Consider the following 24,664-nt stretch of genomic DNA (forward strand, 5'->3'; position numbering starts at 1 on the left):
GTATTGGAGATATTAGATTCGCTTGTCACCAAAAGAATCTTATTATATCTAAAAATGTACTTGTTAAGAGAGGGAGGAGATAAGAAACTATTTAGAGATTCAAAATACAAAATACATATGTTGACAGTTGGGTCTTTGAGGCCTTGAAAGAAAGACAAAGAAGCCAATAACTAATAAAATGGAAACATAATAAGAGTCAATAGGTTGAGAGGAGGGATTCGAGCCTATCGCTGCAACTTGGATTGGCACCTTGTTGTTGCCCGGTGAGCAACCAATATTAGATGGGATGCCAAGGTGCTCCTTAATGCGCTCTAATAGATGGTTCATGTCTGTTATGTGCCGATGTAGGTTTTCCATGGAGGTGAGGAGGTCCTCCCTGTTTTTGTTCCTGTCCAATAGGATTTTCCCTAGTAAATACTTCATGTGTCAATACAAGTCCATTGTGTACATGTATTGATTATATCCTCCACATGTCTGACCTACATTAGGCACCCAATCAACCATATTTGCCAATACCTCTGTGTCTAAGAGAAGACGTTGTTGGTTCATTGTTCCGCTTTTGACCTGTGAGGGTTCTTCCTAAATAAGAGGCAAGGTGAGATCGTGAAAACGTGTTACTGAGCCTTCAACTATGAGCCGAGCTTGTGTGTTGCCTTGTTTGTCATGCTCCTAAGAGTACACTCCCCTCGAAGGACACAAGCTCTCTTACAGGGAATGTTGGCTACATGAGGAGGAAGGTTAGGCATGAGAGCAAGGAGGTAGGTGTCATATAAGAGATAGGGGTGGATAGGGGTTGATGTATCTGCAGGAAAGCACGTCTGGAACAATTTCCAGGATAGGGGGTTGAAATCAAGAGAGGGCCGGACGAGAAGCAATTTTTCCAAGAAAGGATGGGTCCAGGGAGAGGATGTGCCCCAGAGGTTAGAGTTCTGAGAGAGAATGAGGTGCCGACGAGGTTGTAAGGGAACAAAATTTGACAAGAAAGAAATAGAACCCAAAACCTTAAAAGAGGTGGTGGTGTTCAAAACTCAACAACTTAAAGGCGTAAGAGCAAGAAATAACCAAGGAGTGAGGATGATCGACCTGCAACAAGGTAAAGCTAGCCTGTAGTCAATATGGCTTCCCACTGCATCAGAGCTCCCAAGCTAGGTCCTAAAAGCAAGATATGTCTCTATCCAAGAGCAACTTCTAGTGGTCGATGCAAATTATAGTTCAAAGATGAGAAAGGGAAACATTGCAATACTCTAAGATCATTGCTTATGTTCCTTATGCAACAGTTAAGGCCATCTTGTCTCAATAGGATTGTTTAGGCGTGAGAGGCAAATGGGTTGCAAAGATTGCACTAGCCTGTCAAGCATAAACTTGGGAAGTAAGTGTGGGGCTGGTGTTGCTCCATAGATTCTTATATAGGTCAAGTCCTTTTCAATGTACCAGTCTCCTATATCGCTGAGTGGAACAAAGATCACTAACAAGCTGGCATTTCTTTTCGAGACACTCTCTAGGAAAGTTGAGAAAGTCTAAGATCTATATAACCAAAAGAGGAACCATTTGCTTTGTGCATGGCATGTAAGACTAAGCAAGGTCAAGCTAGTGATCAAGGACCCACTCCTTCATGATAAATGGTTCTGAGTTTCTAGAGCCCCCAATTTAACCACTTGAAATGCCTAACATTTTTGTTTGTCTGTCAAGTGATTTGTGTTTATCTAGGCTTGACCTATGGCTTGAGAAACCGCGAACAAGGACATCTAAGCCGTCAAAATCACCCGGGGATTGCACCCGGCCTGGGCCACACCAATCCTAAGCTAACTAGATTTTAGCGTGTCTCCTACCCCTAGCACGGGTGCAACAACCTCCATGAGGTTTGATCTTGGGTCGCCTTTCTAACGAGGCCCATCCTCAACCGATTGTGCCAGTGGGACTTGACCACTTGAAATGCCCAACATTGCTATAAAGCTTTCTCATTGATTTTGCCACCAAATGTGATGTGGGTAGTAACTAAAACTTTGTCATTTAAATTCCTTCTTAAAACTTATCCTAACCCCAAGAGCATCAAGAAGAATTGATTCCATTACCTCCCATTAGTAAAATGCTTTAGCGATATTAATCAATTAAACTAACTCTCAAAAATTAACTATGTAATGAATTAAAATTTAAAATAATTCAATTTAATTTATAACACAACCCAAAAATTTAAACTAATTCAATTTAATTTATAACACAACACAAATTTTAAAACAATTTTTTGCAATTAAATTTAAATTATTTAAAGCCTAAACTATCTCTAAAATTTTAACAAAATTCATTAGTTTTTTTAAATTTTAAATTTTAAATTTTTTTACTCCCCATTAACGTATTGCCATAAGATATCCGAAACTTAGAAAAAGGGTAACCATCACAAGAATGAATACACATGCCGGTAAAAGCATCATATATCTGAAGCTTAGAAAAAAGGTAACCATCACAAGAATGAATACACATGCCGGTAAAAGCATCATGCCTGTCCTCCCCTCTCACACCACTGAAATTAAATGAATGAAATCAGCGACGTTTAAAATGCCCTCCCGTGGTGATGATGTGTCCCCAGCATGGCGTGCGGACATATTAGTATTGCAAATGCTCGTCGTATAAAAGTCTCACCCGGTGGGTTTCGATCTCCTTTACCGTCGAGGAAAGAGCAACTTCTGTGTCTCTTCTGTGTGGGCGCGCGGTGAAATTGAGTTTGAGAGAGCCCCTCCTCTCATGTCCTGTCTTGTTTCCATTTGATGGTTGGAGGTTTGGGGCGTGTTGAACCATACCCCTACCGTATTTATCATCTTCACAGGGTACGAGAATGGGCGTGGCTTCTGCTCTCTCAAGCAATATGGCCAAGATCTATATAGATTACTGCGGTATGTTCCCAAAATTTTATCTTTGCTTTTTGGTATTGGATTTGTCTCTGAAGTTGAAAAGTTTTGAGCGAGTTGGAATTGTGATTGTTGATGAATGATTGACATCAGACTAGTACATTTGTTATAGAGGGTAGATGAGATAAATTAGGCTCAAAGTGTGTCCTTTTTTCAACCAATGTAAGACTAGGTTAGGTATGGCGGCTTTCATTTGCTATGGAAGAATCCAAACTCAACTGGTGGTTTTTTACCACCTAGGTTTGGTCAGTGGGTAATTTAGTACACATTCATTGCATCTTTGGTTGCTGGTCCCACCCATTATTGTATGTCATGCCAGCTGCTGAGATTACAAGAAATAAGCGGCATAACTGGTTTACATGGCCGTTGTTATACATTTTTGACAGTAACGCTCCTCACAATGCTTCATTAGCTTGAGTTAACATGGCAAACATTTATCTTGTGCAAAGTGATTCGGTCAAACTAAAGAGAAGCATTACAAATGGTGCGCCGTATGTGGCCTTCTTGCGCAGGCAAGATGGGCATCGAGTGGTGAACCAATGATCAGAAGTAGTACTCTCATTTGCCATTTGGCTAAGCTGCTGCACCTGATCTAGACTCTAAACCGCTTATTTGTCTCTCTGGGTGATTTGAACCTTGATGAGTGGCCTCAAATGCGAACATATTCACCTGTGGACCGTGACCCTATCGACAACACGCGAAACTTGAAGAATAATAAATGATAGATGTTTGAAATTTGTGGCAAGCTTTGATACCCTCCTATGTTTTTGCAGTCCTTTCTCAATCTCAATGGAGTGTTTCAGTGTTCTTTATTGCACAACATTTACCATCGTTGTTCCCCATTTTACAACATTCATAATCTGCAACACTTTCTCTTAAACATGACTATTTAAATTTTTTTACCGCACGCAGGTATTATTCAATCATACAGTTTTAACTTTTGGCTGGTTACCCAAAATCTGGATTTTAGTTGCTTAGGCTCTTGGGTATTTATTATTATGTATTACATGAACTGGTTCAGTTACTTCACATGATACTTGAAATGCTGGCCTTCAATAGCTTGTAGCTGTCTTGGTAGACCACTTCAGTAACATGTATGCTGCTTTTCGTGTAGAGTGATTGATGTTCATTGTTGGTTAATTGCAACATGAATATAAATTCAATTTAGATAATCAGAACTATAATGCCACATTGGCAACAAGTGATCTCACAAACAATCCAGTCTCCTTTAACCTGGAATTAAGAAAAAGGTGAAGAACAAATCTTCTTTTAACCAGAGATTAAGAAAAGGGTGAAAAACAAATTTTCTTTTAACCTGGGATTAAGAAAAGGGTGAGAAATAAATCTTCTTTAACAACGAAATTACTAAATATTCAATGTTGGCAAGTAGATACTAGAGATATGATCCCATTGCTAAAGCTATAATTCGGAAGACTATCAGGAAGATATGCCGTTCAGCAGATATGTAGTGTAAACATGCTTAATTGTCTCCATATTGAAGTCTTATAAAATAAAAGAGAGGACAATAGAACACATTGAATTGTAAAAGAAAATAAAGAAGACGTGGAATTTGATGGAGGGTGCAAAGTTAAATATAGTAAGCAACAAATATATGAATGGAAAAGGAGAAGAAGACAAAGTTGGGCATTATGAAACAACAAGAGAACAAAATTAAATGAAAAAGAAAAGAGTGGGCAGAAGTAATATTTAATTATACAGCGGGTGGCAATATTTGTGATTGGAAGAGCCACATTCCGAAATCACAACCTTTTGTAAACCTTGGAATTTGTTGGAAATTTTGGTAGCCATGGTTGGTATTTTCATCAAAAGTAAAGAAAAATTAAATTTGAAATAATGACTCAACAAATGTCAAGTCGGCCCTAAGTCGGCTGGGCCCCTTTGAGGCACTCATTTGTCCTCCTATTGAAGGCTATTTATAGAAGACCACTTCTCCATTACACATTGATTGATCTCATATCTCCTTCTGTTCTATGCGAAGAAGTCGAGTTATTCGGAGGCCGAAATTAGATGCAAGTATTCTATCTCTTACTCCTTGCTCTTGAAGACCTAAGCAAGTTGAGTTATGTGACATTATTATCTGTGGTATACAAGCTTCCTTGTGGCACTATTATCTGTGGTATGCGAGATTCTTTATGGCACTATTATTTGTGGCATGCGAGCTTCTCTATGGCAATTTTCTTTGTGGTATGCGAGCTTCTCTGTGGCACTATTTTCTGTAGTATGTGAGCTTTTCTGTGGCTACTTATCTCTGGCAAAGTTCCGTGGAAGAAGGCAAAGTTTTGTCCATATGATCTTATCAAAGATATATTCTTTTGACTGATGTACTATTGATGAATTGACCTCTCTGTCTCATAAGGAAGATTTGCTGGTTTTTCCCCTTGTGGGTTTTGTCCTAGCCATTGGCCTAAATTTTGGTGTCTCTTCTCTGTTGTTTTCATTGTGATCTACTGCTCTACTGATAGTTGAAATTTTTCTAAGTGTAATTGCCTCATGATGTGAATATGATTTAAAGAAGTTAAAATGTGTCATTAGAAGTAGTTACTAGATAGAAAAATCAACATGGTATCAGAGCTATGGTGGTTTGAAGAGCAGTATCGGGAAGATCTTGCCCTCACTTAGGAAGACCTGGAAGGCCGAGTAGAAGATGAAGGCACTTGTTTTCTTGTGGACCTGTGGGACCTATGTTTTGTGGAAACTTGTGAACCTGAGGCACTTCTTCACTGCGAAATGATGCGAAGTCTGAGGCCATATAAAACAATGAAACTATGCGAATTACCTTTCTGCTTAATGATGATGATCTGAGTTATGATCCAAGTTCTCTCTAAAGGACCGAATTCCCTATGATATATCTTCGTGAAAGAAGGGTCGAAAGTATGTGTTGGATTTGAATTATGAGGCTTTCGAGCTCTCTGTAGCATTCAAGTTCTCTCCATGGTAATATTGTTAAAGGCATCCAAACTCTTTGAGAAAGTCTGAGCCTCTGACTAAGGTAATCAAGTTGGAGATCATTATTATGCCAAAACTGAGGTCTGTGGTTGCCATCCAATATCTGAGAAAAGGTCCGAAGTTTGTATGGAGAGCCTATTCTACATGCAAAGACTGAGCCTCATTGTCTCTGTGATATTGTATGAAATCTCGGTGGTATTTAAGTGCTAGTATGTCTTTGAGGAAAGAATCATGATAATGTTTATAAAACGATGACAAATACATATAGAAGTTTTTCCCTTTGAAGACTAGATCGAGACTAAAATTAGGCTGAAGGACGAAATTCACCTCAGAAATTTGAGATCCTCAGTCGATGACTTCTTAGATAGTATAGACTACTACAAGGAGCATTAATACTATAATTGATCATAAGTTCTAAGAACCGACTCAAGCAAGAAAAGTCAAGTCTGTTGGAATGCTAAAGCTACAAGGTCATGTATTGACATGAAGATTAGACTACAAAGTCAAGTTACTCCTTCTAGACTTATTGAACCTTGCAATCATGTTTATATTAAGATTCATCGAATATGTTGATACTAATCTCTCAAGAGAAGATAAGGACGTATTCCTAAGACTTAAGACCAAAATCATCAAAAGGATCAAATTGCTCCTCTAGTCTTAAAGAAAGATCATAAAGGCGCTGCATTGAAGGACTTCAAGAATGAAATTTCCTTCACTACAAGGACTGATGGACTAATGCCTTAAGTGAATAAACAAAGATACAATGCAAGATATAAATACAAACATGATGTCTTATTGCACAATCTAGAATATGATTGTAATATAGAAGGTAATAACATGTATTTCATGCCAAATCTCACCTTGAGTTTTACAGTGATGGGTAGCTCAACTATAAGTCTTCAAATGGAAAGTATGTATTTATCCACCGTGACTTTGGATCTTGCTTTGTCAACATTCTTATTGAAATAAAAGACTTGTATCAAGAGGCTATTTTATGATCGGTCATGAGATTACTCATTTAGGGTTTCTTGGAAAACCCATTTAGGACCGTTGTAATTTTTTCATTGAATTCATGCTATTCCACTGAAGAAGTCATGTATACATGTGTTGAAAATCTAGGTTGTACAAGGACCCAATCAATTAGATAAAGAAAGGTTGAGTTCCTCTTCAAGATTTGAATATCAAGACATAATCATAAAATGACCGAAGACATCTTAATTTGAAGAACTTCCTTAGAATAATGATGTTTGTCGCACTTTGATAAGAGGAAATATTGTTGTTGTGATAAAAGAGTTCCTTGATAGCTTTGGACATTGGAAATATATGCAAAGTTGCTGAGAGCTTGAGACATATCAAGGGTGGAATCTCCTTATAAAAATATTGAAGGCTGATCAAATTATGAGCTGAATACATCTTCTAATATCTCGCTGAAAGTTTGAGACGTAATGGATTGCAAAATCTAGGATTTGGAAGAATGAATGTCTTGATTAGATTCTTGGAATGTTTTGGGTTTGTAAAATCCTAGTAAGGGTTTGAACAAAAATTCCCTAGGGTTTATGAACAAAACCCTAGGATTGATCATTCCTAATACTAATATTGAAAACATGAATGTTGAAGTTGGGAAAGAATGCAAGGATGAGTGGGTTTGTAAACCCTTGACTAAACTTGAAGAATTATTAAGGTTTGGAGTCAAAACCCTAGCTAATCAATTAATAGCCCTATCTAATCAATCAGAGGGTTGGAGAAGAAAGCCTTGGGCTGTTTTTGCTTGAAAGAAGAAACCCTAGCTCTAAGAAGGAATGACATGATGATGATGATGTGGACGAAATTGATTTGCAAGAAGACTAAAGATCAAGAGGGACTCTACATGTTCTCAAAAGATAAGTGTCTTGTTTCTCTCCTATTTTAAATCATTATTGTTATTCTTCTTCTTGTCCTTGTGTATCTTGTTTGGTTGTGTTTGTTCTTCCATGGCCTCCTAGTGAGGATTGCAGGTACATTGTGAAGACTACCAAGGTTGTGGAAATTGATGGAAGAACAAAGTGATAAGAAGACTTGTGATTAGATGAGCACTGGACTCAAAGGGAGCAGATAATATAAGCCTGATTGAAGCATGTTTTGATCCATGATGAAAATAAGCTAGTTGTGACTTCCAAGATGAAGATGGCTGGAAGTCTTGAAGAATAATGCTGATCCAAATTTGTTGAAGGTGAGCCCTTGATTTTGATGCTGTATGTAGATGATTTGTTTTTGACGGGGGCTGACGTTCTCATTTAACATTGTCCAATGAAAGAGGCAATTGATTTTTGAATTTGAGATGAAGGATCTTGGTCTTAATGCATCATTATTTGGGATTAGAAATTTGGCAAAAGCATGATGTAATCTTTATTGGGCAAAGAAATTGGGCATGATGGACTGTAAGTCCATGGATCCTCCCATGGTTACAAATTTGAAAAAGATACCAGATTGTGATTCTGATCTGGATGATCCCTCTATGTATCGAAAATTGATTAGCTCATTGAACTATTTGGACTTGATATCTGCTAATTCTTGCTTCAGCCCTAACAAGTGCATTGGGTTGCAGTGAATATTGAGATGTTTGCATAACACCACTGATTTTGGTTTGAGATATGGCAAATGCATATGTTTACTAATGCTGATTGGGACGCATGCACTGATGATAGAAAGAACACTTTTGGTTTTGTTTTTGGCTTGGGCTCTGTTATGATTTCATGCAAACTTCTGTTGCTCTTAGTACAACTGAGGCTGAGTATATTGTTACCTGTTCAGCCTTTTGTGAAGGTGTGTGGCTTTGAAAGCTAGTTGCTGGTTTGTTTGATAAGGTGCTGGAATTAACCATTATATATTGAGATAATCAAAGCCGTTTAAAGCTTTTTGAGAACCTGGTTTTTCATGTCAGGTAGAAGCACATTGAGACCAAGTATCACTATATATTCAGGATGTTGTCCTATGTGGATCTGTGAGGCTCGAATACATTTCTATTGATGAGCATTTTGATGATGTTTTATCAGAAGCCTGGAATAGCTGAGAACCCCTCTTGGAGAGGGAGCATTGATTGATAACATCATGAGGATCTTCCTTGGGCTGTACCTGAGAGCATAGTTTTAAAAACCAGAACCGGTGACCGGACCTGTCCACCTAATAAATCGGGTTTCAAATCGGAACTGGTCAAACAGGGACTGGTTAGATCTCAATGAACTGTGTTTAAAAAAACACATGAAATAATTAAATTTTAATGAAAAAAATCTATTTTTAAGATTTAAAACCATGATTCCAAACCAATAGACACAAAATATGCAAAGTTTGCTCATATATATACCCATGTAAATGTGAATATATCAAAATGGCACCAAGAGCAATACCTATCAACAACAAAGTATATAATCAATGAGGCTCTAAATGGCCTCTAGAGTTCAAAAACAAAGCGTACAAACTATGGGGCCACTAGCATTACTACAAGTCTACATATACGATATTAATGATCAACATTATCACTTGAAACTTCTCATCATGATCAAACTCAGTTGGTTGAGTCTCGATTCCCAAACTTTGCAACTGCTTGAGTCACAAACTTCTCTACTGGTTTAGTGACTTAAGTCTCAAACGTCTAATATGCCCTATTACTTCATTTGGTGCTCCACATGGCTTTACATGGCCTCCTATCCCAACCAAGTGTTGCTTGAACCTGTTAGTACCCCCTCCTTCAATAGACTTTTGGCAATATTTATAGATCATTTTGCCATCAATCATATCACAATGAGCCCATGCAGTATCCTTGGCTTTTGGAGGCATGATGGCTACTACTTAGCTCAAACTCTTTGCTGTTCCACTACTCCAACAAAAACTCAACACTCTCCAAGCTCCCAATCAAACTCACAAAAACTCCAAATGAGATGTGTGAGGCAAATGAGGGGGGTGAGCTCCTTTTAAAGGCTTGGAGAGGGTGTTTTTGGAGGGAAACAACCCTTACTTTCCCTCCAAAACACCCAGGAAGCTTCCAAAAAGACTCTGTGTGGGTCTGTTGCGACCTTGGCAATGAACCAAGCGATTTATGACTGAACCGACCGGTTTGACCATAAAGCGGCCGGTTCCGTCATAAACTGGTCGGTTTGGTCCGCTTTTTGTGTTTTTTTGGCTAAGTCGGCCCTTAAACCAGGTTTTTTCCCTGATTCGACCTGGTTGCCTAATGAATCGACGGGTTTGACTGGTTTTCCATTCATGCTGGCCAATTTTTAAAACTATGGCTGAGAGACCATAGATTATGGTCAGGAATATTGTCACTCCCTTAGGTCAATTGCCCGAGAGGCCAGTGAGTCTAGTTAGGGAGCTTGGTTCTGAGGCATGAAGTGATCCCTTAGGTCAGTTGATTGAGAAACCAATGAGTTTGGTCGAGGACTTTGATTTTGTGATTTAGTTATCGAGAGACCAATGGATTGGTCTGGGATTGATCTCAAGTTCCCTTCCTTGGGTCGTTGACTGAGAGGCCAATGAGTTTGGTCGGGAAGGATGAGTCCTCTCTCTTGGGTTGTGGGCTGAGAGACTATATAGTTGGGAATTGAGATAGGGATTCCTCCCTTGGGTCATGGACCGAGAGACCTTGTTTATGGTTGGGGAGATGGACCCTGTGTAACCATTGCATATGGTTGGAGAGTTTGGCCTCATGAACGATATTGATTGATGGGATGTGTTTGATGCTATGTATCTTTCCTTATGATGAGACTTGTGATCTCTCCCTTGGGTAGTTGCTGAGAGACCTATGGATTGGTCGGGGAGATTGATCTTGAAAGAAAGAGAGACCTGTACATCTGATTTCTCCTTTGGGCTATTGCTGAGAGACCTATGGATTGGTCGGGGAGATTGATCTTGGAAGAGAGAGACTTGTACATCTGATCTCTCCCTTGGCCTATTGCTGAGAGACCCATGGAATGGTTGGGTAGATTGATCTTGAGAGAGCAAATGAAAAGTACCTCCCTGACTAAGGTGGAGTGTTGGAAATTTTGGTAGCCATGGTTGGTATTTTCATCAAAAGAAAATAAAAATTAAATTTGAAATAATGACTCAACAAATGCCAAGTCATCCCTAAGTCGGCCAGGTCCCTTTTGAGGCACCCATTCGACCTCCTATTGAAGGCTATTTATAGGAGACCACTTCTCCTCCATTACACATCGATTGATCTCATATCTCCTTCTGTTCTATGCAAATAAGACAAGTTGTTTGGAGGACGAAATTAGATGCAAGTATTCTATCTCTTACTCCTTACCCTTGAAGACCTAAGCAGGCTGAGTTCTGTGACATTATTATCTGTTGTATGCAAGCTTCTCTGTGGCACTATTATTTGTGGCAGGCGAGCTTCTTTGTGGCATGCAAGCTTCTCTATGGTAGCTTTCTCTGTGGTATGCGAGCTCCTCCGTGGCGCTATTCTCTGTAGTATGTGAGCTTTTTTGTGGCTCCTTATCTCTGGCAAAGTTCTGTGGAAGAAGACAGAGTTTTGTCCATATGATCTTATCAAAGACATTTTCTTTTGACTGATGTACTATTGATGAATTGAACTATCTCTCTATTAAGGAAAGATTTGCTGGGTTTCTCCTTGTGGGTTTTGCCCTGGCTGCTGGCCGAAATTTTGGTGTCTCTTGTCCATTGTTTTCATTGTGATCTACTGCTCTACTGATGGTTGAAAGTTTTCCAAGTGTAACTGCTTGATGATTTGAATATGATTTAAAGAAGTTAAAATGTATCATTAGAAGTAGTTATCAGATAGAAAAATTGCTCTAGTCTTGATTACACTAGAAAATCAACAGAATTTACCAATGTTGCGACTTAAATCTGTCGCATATCTGATAGGTACAAGTACAATCTTACCTGTTATTTAGAATTTTTACGGTGTCAGTTAGCAATTTAAACAGAATTAGAAGTCTGGAATTAATTCTTTGGTATATGAAAAGGCATCATCTAAGGCCCAACAGTATATCGTTCTCAAAGGGTATTCCGTTGATTCTGTTGATTCCTGTAGGAGATTATCTTACTGCAGAGTGGAGTCCACAACTATGCAAAAATTATTTACCATATCATGCATTTTGTAAACATTTGGTGAAAAATGCAATAGCTGTTAAGCTGTTATGGAAATGGGTAATAGTTCTGTTTGGCAAAATACTTAGTGCACCTGTTGATGAAATGAAAACTTTGTTGATGGGCTTTCTTATCCTTGTTATTAAAATATTATAGTGAACTAAAAGTTGGTATCTCACATAGATTGTATCTTTAAAATCTTTCTAGGGTGTGGTAGTATCAAGTACTGGGACTGGCTATTTTTTCCCAAGAAAAATGCTCAACAGAAAACCCTCTGAGTACGTACCTATGATCCATGGATGGGAAATGGTGTAATTAGTCAGCCCTGATCAAATCTGCAACAGGATTCATCTTTAGGAAAACAAGTTGTTTCCCATTTTGGAAATAATACTGAGGGGGGGGGGGGTGTATCAGTGTTATCAAATCAATAAAACTTTTTCATTTCCTCATATACGCTACTTCAGTTAAGGATACCCACATATATACGCAACTGTGTTAAATGAAACTCGCGTATATCCAGTAAACTTATGATTCAGTTAGTTGATCTTCAATGAGTGCATCGGAACATTATTAACCATATTAACAGTAAACAGGTGCAGTAAAACAGAACAGATCATCACACATAAGGAGCACACATGAACACCATGATATAAGGTGGAAACCCAATGTGGGTGAAAACCATCTGTTGCAATTTGTTTCTATCTTCCTTTAATAAGAAACTTCTTTTACAATGTACTGGTGCAGTCCTTTACCAGCACGCAGGCTGCAACCTGCAGAGGCTACAACTCTCTCTCGTTCTCCAGCTTCTTCTGGAAGGGAGCTACAACCCCCATAGCTCTTGTACTCGCTGAAATACTAGTACGTAAGTGCTGACCTACAGAAGGCTACTACCTTCTCTTTACTTCCAGGGACCACGTTTCATAAATTTTCATACTGGATCCATAAGTACAAAACAATCACCACTGTAAGACAATCATCAACTATACCTGAATCATCAATCACTAAATCACCCAATACTGAATCACTGAAACCCTGTCATCAAAACACAGTTACCAGAACACAGACCAGAGCCCAGAACTCTGCAACAACCACTAGAACCAACAACAACCTGAAATATCAAATCTCATAATGCATACGCTACTTGACTATATCAAAACCATGTGTATACGCGCTTTCACCAGAGAGAACCCGCGTACAGATCTAAAGATAATTACTTATACCTTCGCTGCCATTTCCAACTTGAGCCAAGCATCACAAACCCATAACCAGCATACTAGATCTTCACACTTCGTCAGACATTCATTACTTGCTCATCATCCTTTGCCTAATGATCTTCTCCTTATATAGGTTTAGGCTTCTCTCAATACCATGGTCCAAAACCATGTAGAAACAATACCTTGGACCCAATACCTGGGATCAACACTTCGGACCAAATACCATGGACCAATACCATGGACCTATACACGCCTATCCTTGCGTGAAAGTGCGTGTATAGGCATACGCGTCTTTGGAACGTCTAACCCGCGTGTATACGCGGCTTGGTCATGATGAACCTGCGTATATCTCTCTCTTGACCTGCTGTACTAAGATCTGTCCTCTGATTGAGTTACCATCACCTGTATCATACCTTTGAATGAGTTGCCATCAAGGACAACACTTGAATCATAATGCCAACATCCCACAGCATATATAAAATTTTAATATGAAATACGTTCTGTCACAAAAAAAGATGGATTGTAACTGTTTGAAGATTTCTGTGGTTGGAAGTTGTAGATCGTGGATCTGGAGAATAATCCACAGAGTACATTGTTATGCGGTTGACATTCCAAATCTGCAACAGGATTCATCTTCCGGAAAACGAGTTGTTTCCCACAGCTTTTCATATGTATGATTTTTGGCTTGTTATTACTGAACGTGCAATCATGCTACAATTTTGAGAAAGCAGTTCAAGGTTAAATGTATGGATTTTTTATCAGTCACAATAGATTTATTTCTGCCAGCCAAAAAATTATGCATGTTTTTTAATAAGTTTTGGCTTATGCTGAAAAGGCACACAATCTCTAGGTTTTGCTTCAGACAAATAATATACATATGTAGTAAGTAGTGGAAGGAATTTCAATGGCTAAAAATACTCCTGATGTTGAAGGAAAATTTCACATTGGTATTTATTATTAATAAACATAATGGGCTGCAGGGAAGTTCTCAGTTTAGTACAGGGGAGAAATTGTTTTATGTGCAAGCCAAAATGCTGTATGTAACTGAAATGGACCTTATCTTTGAATCTAGTTCTATTGGCTTAGAAATTGGAATGACATAGAAGTCTCTCCCAAGGTCAAATCAAAGGGCATTTTCTAACCTTAAAGCAGATTATATAAGCCACAAGAATGAAACCCTGCTAAGCCACAAATCTCTTAAATGAGACTCCAGGAATAAGATGAACTTGGAAGTGCTCTTCAAAATTGGTGCTACCAGAATTGTGGATTAGAAACAATTTTATTTTTGAAAATAATGTGAAAACATTGCCCTTGGGAGTTTTTTTTTGCAGGTGGTGCTCTGGTATATCAAGTTTTTTTTTTTGCATTTTGTTTGAAAATAAGGTTTTGTTTTGTGTTTTTTAATTGCTCAGCCATTTGTTTTAAATTATTTTCCAAGTTTGTTTTCACAATTTGTATTGTTCTGACGCCTGCTGAGTCAACCATAGTTACCTGTTCAAACAATTTTTAATTAACTCTAAGATCTTAACATGAAATATTTTACTGTTCATGAGAAAATATCTTTACGAGAGGTTTACTGGATCTAGTATCTGTGAATTATCAGCCTTGTGGCTGAACTGAAATATAATTTACAGCAGCAAACAGTGGAAAATATTTCACTTCAGAACAAACCCAATACACTATGCAATCCAAGAGAAAGAATACCAAATTTATGCCAACGAGTTTCAGCTCCCAAGAGCTATCTTTTCAAGCATAAGTCACATTTGAAAATCACTTTATGACAGGAGAAATCACAGCACTAAATCTTATTAAGGCACAAATACAATGTTAGCTGAAAATTAAATCTGCGATAAGAAAATTTTGGACAGCTGAAAACTTTATGTATATAAAGGAGAAATGAAATCCATGTACATGGTACATACAGCTTATCGCAAGCTTTGCTACAATATTCCACAAGCTCTCCAAAACCGTAGCTAGGGAAAATCACTAAAACATATCTCCACCAATGAAACTACATTTATATGGGAGGTAATGGAAGGTCCACAATGACTAGTGGATCTAGTCCACTACAAGCAACCTACAAAATATAAGTAGATCCATAGAAGTGAAGCACTTTCTCTACAAGTCGCACATGTGCTCCAATGCTCCTCCAAGTGCTCCAAGGCTCCAATGTATCTCCTAGGCCATGTGCCTGCACGTGCCTACATGTCCACTGCACTCGCACAACCCAAGTGTCCTCTACCAAAGTGTAGGCCTCTATGCAAACAATCAAGCAACCTGATGTTGTCTAGTGCTTAACAACCTCCTCAAAGCAAGAAACCTTCTCTGACATGCACACTACATGAAGAATGTAACCAAGTCCCATAGGCCTCCAATGCAACAAGGATGAAGGCCATCAAAACATCCATACATAGTCTGCCAATCAGTGAATAAAATGCCCCCAATGTGCATATCTGTCAATGGAGAAAGTCAGGGTCAACCATACACCATGCACCCAACATCACACGAAGCACCCCCAAACATTGTGTGAACTCTAACCAAAAGTCAACCATACACGGTACACCATGCACCCAAGATCACATGAAGCATCCCCAAACATGGTGTGAACACTTTTGGAGTAACTCTGAAAGCTAACAGATGTCCTACATACCACAATTTTTCATGTTCACGGCAAAGCTGTTGAGATGATTCTTGCCAATATTGCAAAGGCATTCACATGTGTGTGACGTCATGTTGACGTGATTATTATAAGTAATGGTGCCATCTGAGTGAACTGTCAATGCTTTATAAATGTTTGTCCGTTGCTGATGATGCTATTTGATTTTAGAAGATGCAAACTTCAGCATAGTATTTCTCAATGCTTTTGATTTTTTTGGTTTCAAATTGTAATGTTTTTATCATATTAAACAGTCGTTACATCAGTAATGTGATTCAGGTTTGGAAAGAAGTGGTCCTTTTGTTTCCAGCCAATACCATTTTGACTTTGATGCACTTTACACCAAACAAGACCAATACTCTGATGAGGAGGGTAGTTGACAATTTGAATGTTGAAGTCAATGCTTTATTTCCCCAATAGTTGTAAATTTGTTGTAGTAGTGCTTGGAACCTACGTCATGAGATTTTAAGCTTGATATTTTGAGTGAAGTTTATCTTTTGGCTGCTCCTCAGTCCTGATGATGGATAAAGAGTTCACTTGAAATGCTGGGCTAAAATTTTCATACTCAAATTAAAAAATCATATAAATTATACATTTTGCTGTGAAAATCTGCATTATGATAACTATCAACTACCCTTTATTGGCTGGCCCTATATCGGAAAATCACAGAACACTTTTATCACAAATATCCTGCTCTTTCCTGCCCTTCTTTGTCTTTTAATGTAATAGAGTTTGATCCCAAATGATGTATTGTGGGTGATTGGTATCATGCATATTCAATACTTATTTTAAATGGTTATCAAATTCTATATTGAATATATTATGTTACTGTGTGCTTTTACAAATGTGTTTATTCAAAATATATTGTGATATCTCATTTGACGAGGCTTTGAATGCTATTTTTATTCTCTGCAGATAGCATATCTTTGGATGCTACCCCAGGAAAAGTGAAGGCACCTCTGGCTGTACTGTCAGCTTATGCAGATTCTCAAGGATTGACAGGGTTTAGTACCAGCCATTTCCTTTTTCAGAGACAATTTAGAAGAAATGCATTTATTGCCATTGATTATCCTCATTGTTTTGCTAGATAACTGCCTTCCTTTTGATTTGTGCTATTATTTGCTCACGATATTTTATCATGATAGTTTTAGCTTTACAATCTCAAATTGGCATTTGAAGGTAATTGTATTTTTTCACAAAGCAGATGTGTGAAGAGGGAATTTAAGTCTTTTCAGAACATTGCATCCCCTGTTTGGTGAACATTGGACAGTTCCTATTAGGGGATTATAGTTCTGAAATGGTTAGCTTTGCCTGTGTTGAGTCTTAATGATATGGTTTTCTAGTCTTCTATGTTTTCCTTATCCCATTCTAAATCTCGATACTCACATGATTATTGAAACAAGAATATAGAATAGTTAAAGGTTTAAGGACTATTGTTGCCTATGGAAGAACATAAAACGGGCAGTGAGAGAGATGGATGTTTTGATTTTTGAATTTTTGTTGGGAATTGAGAGTGGCTGCTCTGTGTTGCTAGTACTTTGATCCCACTTTATTAGTTTGTTAATCGAGAAATTTGCCAATAAGTTCAGAGCAGGTTCAGTATTAGCTTCCATAGAAGATTGCTTTCAGTCTCCTTGTTTGAACTTGATTCAGTTGCTGGGGATTGAAAGTCGGCCGCTTCAAAAAAATTATTGGAGAATCTGCATGTTTTTGCTTCCTTTTTATGTCAATTCTGTGCACATTTTGTTGGAATTAGAGTCCTAGGCTTTGATAATTTCCATATAGCCGCTTGTGGGGATAATAATGAATAGATTGGAAGGATTATATAGGAATCTTAGGAAGACATATATTGAGCCCATGAAATTATTCTATTGAAATGAAAAACACGAGTGAGTTGATATGGAGATTCAAACTATGGAGTAAGGACTCTGCATTTGGGAATACCATCCAAATTCCAAAACAATAGACTTGGCATGTTTATAATATACTCCTTTGGAGTGATACAGCAGGCAAACCTAATCCATAGTATGTTTGTCTCAAACCTTCACTCAAGCAACTGATTTGATCCTGAGTGGTATGTCTTCTAGATATGCCTTAGTTGAGAGCTGCATAATTCTAATCGTTTCACAATGAGGGGTTTAATCCTTGTTACAAGATTGAAATGGAAACTTGATCATAACAGTATGTTGGACTGCTAGCTTGCTTCTTTTGCCTGTCCTGCCTATACATCTTTCTTGTCTGTTTCTTTTCTTATAACTTTTGTTTTCCATACGCAGGCATGCAGCACTTGATGGCCTGCGCGAGCTAAAGTCTGAGCTTAATTTAGATGTGAGATTCTACTATTCCTTAAATGCCAGGGATTATTTTGTCAGTCACTCTATGTGGGGGCATTATGAATTAATTGACTGTGTTTTTCCTCCTCATGAAGCTTGTTCCTATATATAAGAACAAGTAAAATTATTATTTTCCCACTCTTTTTGTTCCTTTTGAGCACTATCCCAGCCTACCTGCTTTTGGTTTACCGTGCAATGTGTTCACTTTTTGTAGGATTGAATTCTTTATTTTTTCCAAGTTCACTTAGTCTCTTACAAGTTATTAATGTTCATATTTATTCCACAAAACATGCTTTGCAATTTTCTTACAGTTGTTTCTTTTATAGTTGTTAGATGCCCAAGGATTTACAATGTTCTATAGATTTGTCTACTTCATATGTCGTGAAAGAGGACAAAAGAGCATCGGTAAGTGTTTAAACTTTAAAGTGATTTCCAGGTATTACATTTGATAAAGTACTTTTATGTGGACGTTTTAGTAGAAAAAATCATCATGTCAAGTTAAATTGAACTATGCACTAATAATATGAGGTCTTGACCAATTACTTAGGGATATTCCAATGGCAAAGCTGCAAAGCCGAACTCAATTTTTTTTTTCAATCTACCATTATTTATTTTGAAAAAGTAGTTTTCATGCATGTATGCTGGACATTACAATGCCTGTTTTCAACCCCTTTTCTCATAGTTATTTTAGACATTCATATAATGATATGCTACCCCATCATTTTCACTTGTTTGCCTCTGGTCCAGTTGCCAGGACAGCTGTAGAGGCTTGGAGATTGGTATTGTTAGGAAGGTTCAGGCTGCTTGACCAGTGGTGTGAATTTGTGGAGGTACTAATTCTGTTATTTGTGCAAATTGTTTGTATTTCTTATGGAGATTACTTTTTTTTCATATTTCTACAGGTCTGTTTACATCTTTCCATTGTTCCCGTGGATTTTGGGGCATCTAGTCCTTTGTGTTTGGATGGCCAGATTTGCCTATCCATTTACTATTTATTTTTAGGGAAGTAGATATGCCTCTTTAGTTAGTTGCAATCTTGTCTGCTTCACTGACACTTTATTTCCTTCCATGTAAACCTGGTTCTGTTCATTTTCGAATAGTTCTGGTCTGATTATGGGATCTGATTTTTAATGTTCTTTTGCACAGAACCATCAACGGTATAATATTTCTGGGGACACTTGGCTGCAAGTCCTTGAGTTCAGCAGAGTTGTGCATGAGGATCTGAGTAACTATGATCCTGAAGGTAATTTGTAAGCAGTGCATTACTACTTATGCATTAGATTTCTGAAAGACTCTTGTTACTGGATTATTTTTGAGATGGCAGTCCTGTTTTTTCCCTAGACAAGAAATCATGATCTTATTCAAGATGAAGAGGGTTCACATTCCGTGTATGCTATGGGTATTGCAAGAAAGATCCAAAAAATCACAGATAACTAATCATCACCAATCTGTCAGTAGAATTCTTATACAAAGTATTCTGAAATATATCTGGATCTCTTCATATACACATCACCACGCAGACCTGCTAGAATAGCATCACATTTATACATAATCATCTGTCCAAGGATTTTCAGGAAAACTGAGTATTAGTACTCAGATAGGTTACTAAAGGAACAACAGAGCCATTCTTGTAATTTCCACAAACCCATAGCCAGTTCTTACATTGCCAAGTATGGATAACTGAATCAGACCAGAATCAAGGAACAACCAGAGAAACCATAAATGCTGCTGCTCAGACAAGGATAGATAGGATATGTTCCTGAATAAGGGATCCATCCTTTGATTCCTTCCAAGAGCACAAGCCAGCAACCAGGTTGAGCCCTTTTGACAGGGTGTCAGCGACAGAATTGAGCTCTCTGAGAACATGAGCAAAGGAGATTTAAATACAGATAAAGAATTTCTCACCTCCTTGAAAACAAAACTTAGAACCAAATTGGACACCCTACTATTCCCATTCTTCCAGTCTATTACCACTGGTGAGTCTTGTTAGCACACAAACTTGCACTTCTTGAAATATAGCCTGAAAGCTCAACTTCAATCTGACTGAAACTAAGATGGAGGCCACTGTCACTTCACCAACCCTCTTCTCAGCTCAGCCTGGCTTTTGTCTGGCTCGAGGGAGGCCTCTCTAGGTTAACTTTGCTAAGATTTAAGTTAAAGAGTTCCAAAGCGATGGAGTGTAAATTCAGCAAAATGGTTTTGGTAAAACTTTAGGGTATGAAGGCTTGATGGGAAGACCGTAAAACTAGCGTCTTTTCACTGGGCATATGGGGTCAACCAGGTCTCTCTTGAAAAGGATTGAATGGACTAAGGGTAATGATTGTGGTTGTCCACTACTAACCATAGTGGATACGCCTATTGCCTTTTGTGAGCTCCAAAATAATTTCTAGGGAAGGTTCTCCTCTAGAACTCTTCTAGGGTTTACAAGAAAGGGTCGATCCAAGAACAATACAAAGGGAATGCACCCTCACATTTGCAGTTAATATATCCAACAAATAAATCCACAAGACTTGATGAGACCACTTAAGAAAACATTGCTCATCCATAAACTCTAGCCATGAATCATCAAAGAAGTTGCAAAAGTCATCCACAAATCATCTCCTCTCAATGAGGTGCATTAGCCTTTCATCCATAGCACCAAATCCAAGACACAAAAGCTCCAACCAAATTTCAGACTATGCTAAGGGATTTCTCCCCCAATTCCTCCATGAGAAAATGATGAGGAACTGCATCTCTATTTATAGGGAGATGCGCAACTTCATTTTACATTAAAATATTAATTTCTTAGGTAAAAGCCTCCATTCTAGCCTATTGAGGGCAAAAAGCTCTCTTCTCTAATTAATTAAGCTAAAATATTAAAAGATTTGGCTTGTTATGCGACATATACAATAATTTACACCAAACAATCCCCAAAGAGAGGGACACCTTCATAAATGATGGAAACAACGGACTTCAATGTGTAGCATCCAGCCTCCAAAGGCCCTTCAAGGGCAAGTGCTTCTACAAGCCACACTTCCTAATCCAAGTATTGATATGTGTGGGGCTCCAAAGTGGGCACTCCAACCTTCAAAAGCCATTCCAAAGACTTTCATTTCCTACTAATTTTGCAAGTGACACCTCGAACTTTCATCCAAGGCACAACATGTACCTCTTCAGAAGTTGAAAGGATTCCATCAGCAATTCAATATGTACCCCTCAAATTCATTTTTAATATCAAAGGTCGGCCTTGGGCCTTAGATGCACAGGTTGGCCCAGTTCCAATCTGCATTTGAAGTCGGCTCTATCCTAGTTTGGATTTCAGGTCTACCCTGGATCAAACCCTTCTTTTGTTAAACCACCCAAAACTTCAAGGATGGTTCATCAAGTATCTAAGGATTGCTGAGCCATATATATCTATATATATTGGTCTTGAAACTTATGTTAAGATAGGAGCACTAAGACCTGATGTATATTCACTGTCACCAGGTCGACCTCACTGGGCAGAATAACACAGTGATCAAGAGGATCACACAAATGATTTTGTAACAAACAAAGTTCGTATACTCAGAGGAATGCTCTGATACCAATGTAACAAACCAGTGTATACGAACAAAGTTCGTATACTTGGAGGAATGTTATGATTACTAATTAATTAATCATTATTATTTATATATATTGTATTCATAACAAATGATTTGGATCTTTATAATTGCACCAATGTTCTAGATGCAATTACACTTATCACAGACCATTCCCGGTGATCTTCACTCAAACTTATGCTTTCTTTTGCATCTCACGCATCTGTCATAATTGATTCCATGGAGACAGTCCCATCACAATCTTGTCATCCATGCTTGCTAGAAGGTCTGATTGATTAATGGTTCCAGAATCAATCATCGCTATTATCTTCTCCTGTGCAGAGTTGGCGTCTATTTCCATATGAGCCTTCCTGTATATCTCTTAAGCTTCATTTGTTTTTATGCAGAAGCTCCTTCATTTTGCCAGCGTTAAGCTGATCCAATCTCTTCACTTCAACCTCAGCCTGGTGAATGGTATTAAAAGCAAGTGCTCTTGGCATTGACATCTCATTAACAGAAACTGAAATGTTGCAAGTTACATGAACAAAATTTTTCTGTTCCTCCTTAGCGATACTCATTAGATTCCACAATTTAATCATGTGCCCTGTTCTTGGATCTTTTGCAACTGCCACTCTTCTTTTGGCCAACTTGGTAAGGGTGTCATTACTTATGCCTTATTTTGACTGACTTCCTGCAGAATCATCCAACCTTGGATGAATTTTAGAACCAATCTTAGATCTATCCCCATGACAACAGAAAAAGCCACAGTGTTAACATAGTCAAATACTTTTTGAAGTCTTCCATTCTTTCTCTATGAAGCAATTGAAGTTGAGTATGTAATCGATCAAACTTCTTTAGGGATAGGTCATGCTCATCCACTTTTGGAGTGTTAGGATATTCCGACACATAGGAAATAGTTAAGTACAACTTGGTCTAGTATAGAGTTAGGTAAAGTGTGTTTCTTTACTATGTACATTTTGTAACTTACAATTCGACGGTCACGATATGTAGTGATCCAACGGTTCATTCTCTCCTCGGTATTACCGACACTTGATCCGTGGCTTAACACCCGATTGGTCCATGATCTCTATTTAAAGAGCATGGAGGGTCATTTGTAGGGTAATCCGTCTATGAGAGAAGCATATGTAAATTTTCATTCTTTTATTAATAAATTGCCTGAAGTGGCCGCGTTGACTATTTACCTCTTTGAGGGTTTTAACCACGTCAAAATACTGGTGTATTGATCTGTGATCTGTTTGTGAGCGGTGTACTTTGGTGTTCTGTCTGAGGAACTTACCCTGTAAATTCCTACATGGTATCAAAGCTATTTGAGGGCCGCGTCCGTTGGTGATCCAAATCTGAAGCCGGTAGAACTGCATCCAACTACCGTTTCCTAGATCTGCTGTTTCTGACTGCTTTCGGGCCGAGAGGACTGCTCTGTTGTGTTAGGAGCATCTGTTCCAGTGAGGAACCCCTTTCGTTTCACGCGAAAAGGTTTCCGGTAGCCCTAGCTGCGTCATTTTTAAGATCTGGAGGTATACAGTGTTTATTTGCAGTTTACAGTTATTTTCTCTCTGTTTATTTCGGTTTTCGGTTTATTTAGCTTTTTTTTATTACCGGATCTATACCTTTCATTTTTGCGTATGCTCTTTGCCCTGCGACTCTATGCGATCTGGGCAAATCAGAAACAGAAAGGAAGGATTTTTCTCATGCGTACGCTCTTTTCCGCTGCGCCTTAGTGTGATCTCGGAAAATCAGAAAGATTGAGAAAAATATTTAGTTTTCGGCTAAAGCTAACTTCGAGCCGTAAGGTTCGTTTTTTTTTGTATTTCCGTGTTGGGTTTTGTGTTTTTTGTTTTGTAGGGAAAAAGAGCTTTCTCAAAGCAAGCACGCAACCCAAAGCATCAACCCCCCTCTCTCTCTCTCAAACTTTTTGTATAGCTTACTTGGTGCAAAGCTAATTTATGAGAGTAGAGGTCTTGGGTTCAAGTCTCCATTTTGTGGGGGCGGATTTTTTTATTTCCGCACATTCCCGCACTTCGTCGGCGACTTCATCAAATTTTTTTCAAAAAGCCATAACTTCTTCATCCGGAAGCCGTTTTCAGAACCGTTTTTTTGGAAACAACCTAATTTTTCGAGATCTTTCCGTTGGTTCACTTAGTTTCAGCATCTATAGCTTCAGTTTTTTTTAAAATGGAAAGCCCATGCCAAGTTATTCTTGACATCACCAACTACTTCCAATGGTGGTCCTACATTGTGGATTTACTTAGAAGTAAAGGTCTTTACAGAATAGCCACAGGCCAAGAGACCAAACCGAAAGATGAAGACAAGGCAGCGCTAAATGGGAAAATAGGCAAGACCAAGCACGTGGGTTGATAGGGATGTCTATTTCTCCAGATCTTAGATTCCATATTGCAGAACTTGATACTCCTGATGAAGCAATGAAACAGATTACTAAAGTCTTTGGAATTAAAAATGAACTTAAAGCCCATCAACTTGAAAATGAATTGCTTACATTGGACCCCAATAATTTTTCTTGCATTGAAGATTTTTTGTCCAAGTTCAAGACCCTTAGACTTCTCTTGGAAGGTGTTAAGGTTAAGAAAGAAGATAGTAGCCTTATCTACTCCATTCTTACTAAGTTGGGACCAGCCTATATAGTGTTTGTTTCCACCACAAGAGAAGCCTTCATTTCTCAAGGACAAACTTCCAAGTCCCTTCCTTTGATTCCTTTTGTGATTCTTTAATAAGAGAACAAGAAAAACTCTTACACCTTGGTATTCTTCATCTTGGAAACTCTTCTAAGAAAGCGTTAGCCGCCCAGCAACAACCAAATCCAAAGAATCCTAAGAAGTTGTATCCTAAAAAGAATGGTCCTAAGCAATTTCAGCCTCAAAATGAAAAATCATTTCAACAAAATGATAAGACAAATAAAAACAAAGGGAAG

At 38.2% G+C, this 24,664-nt stretch overlaps 1 protein-coding gene across 1 annotated transcript in view; it reads left to right on the forward strand.

The window, feature by feature from the left end:
• Nucleotides 1-2,512: 2,512 nt before the first annotated feature.
• The window catches only part of AAR3 (defective in cullin neddylation protein (DUF298)), a 135,168-nt gene continuing 113,016 nt past the window's right edge, over nucleotides 2,513-24,664 (forward strand). The window contains 7 exon segments of the mRNA XM_089416135.1: nucleotides 2,513-2,784; nucleotides 2,787-2,888; nucleotides 16,743-16,830; nucleotides 18,104-18,155; nucleotides 18,487-18,565; nucleotides 18,908-18,990; nucleotides 19,307-19,403. Of these exon segments, the coding sequence (XP_089272261.1) occupies nucleotides 2,763-2,784; nucleotides 2,787-2,888; nucleotides 16,743-16,830; nucleotides 18,104-18,155; nucleotides 18,487-18,565; nucleotides 18,908-18,990; nucleotides 19,307-19,403 (523 nt within the window). The 5' untranslated portion in view covers nucleotides 2,513-2,762.

The sequence above is a fragment of the Pinus tabuliformis genome, chromosome 3_2, assembly GCF_031772625.1.
Source record: "Pinus tabuliformis cultivar Carrire ecotype Pingquan chromosome 3_2, CPIR1, whole genome shotgun sequence".
Taxonomy (NCBI): Eukaryota; Viridiplantae; Streptophyta; class Pinopsida; order Pinales; family Pinaceae; genus Pinus; species Pinus tabuliformis.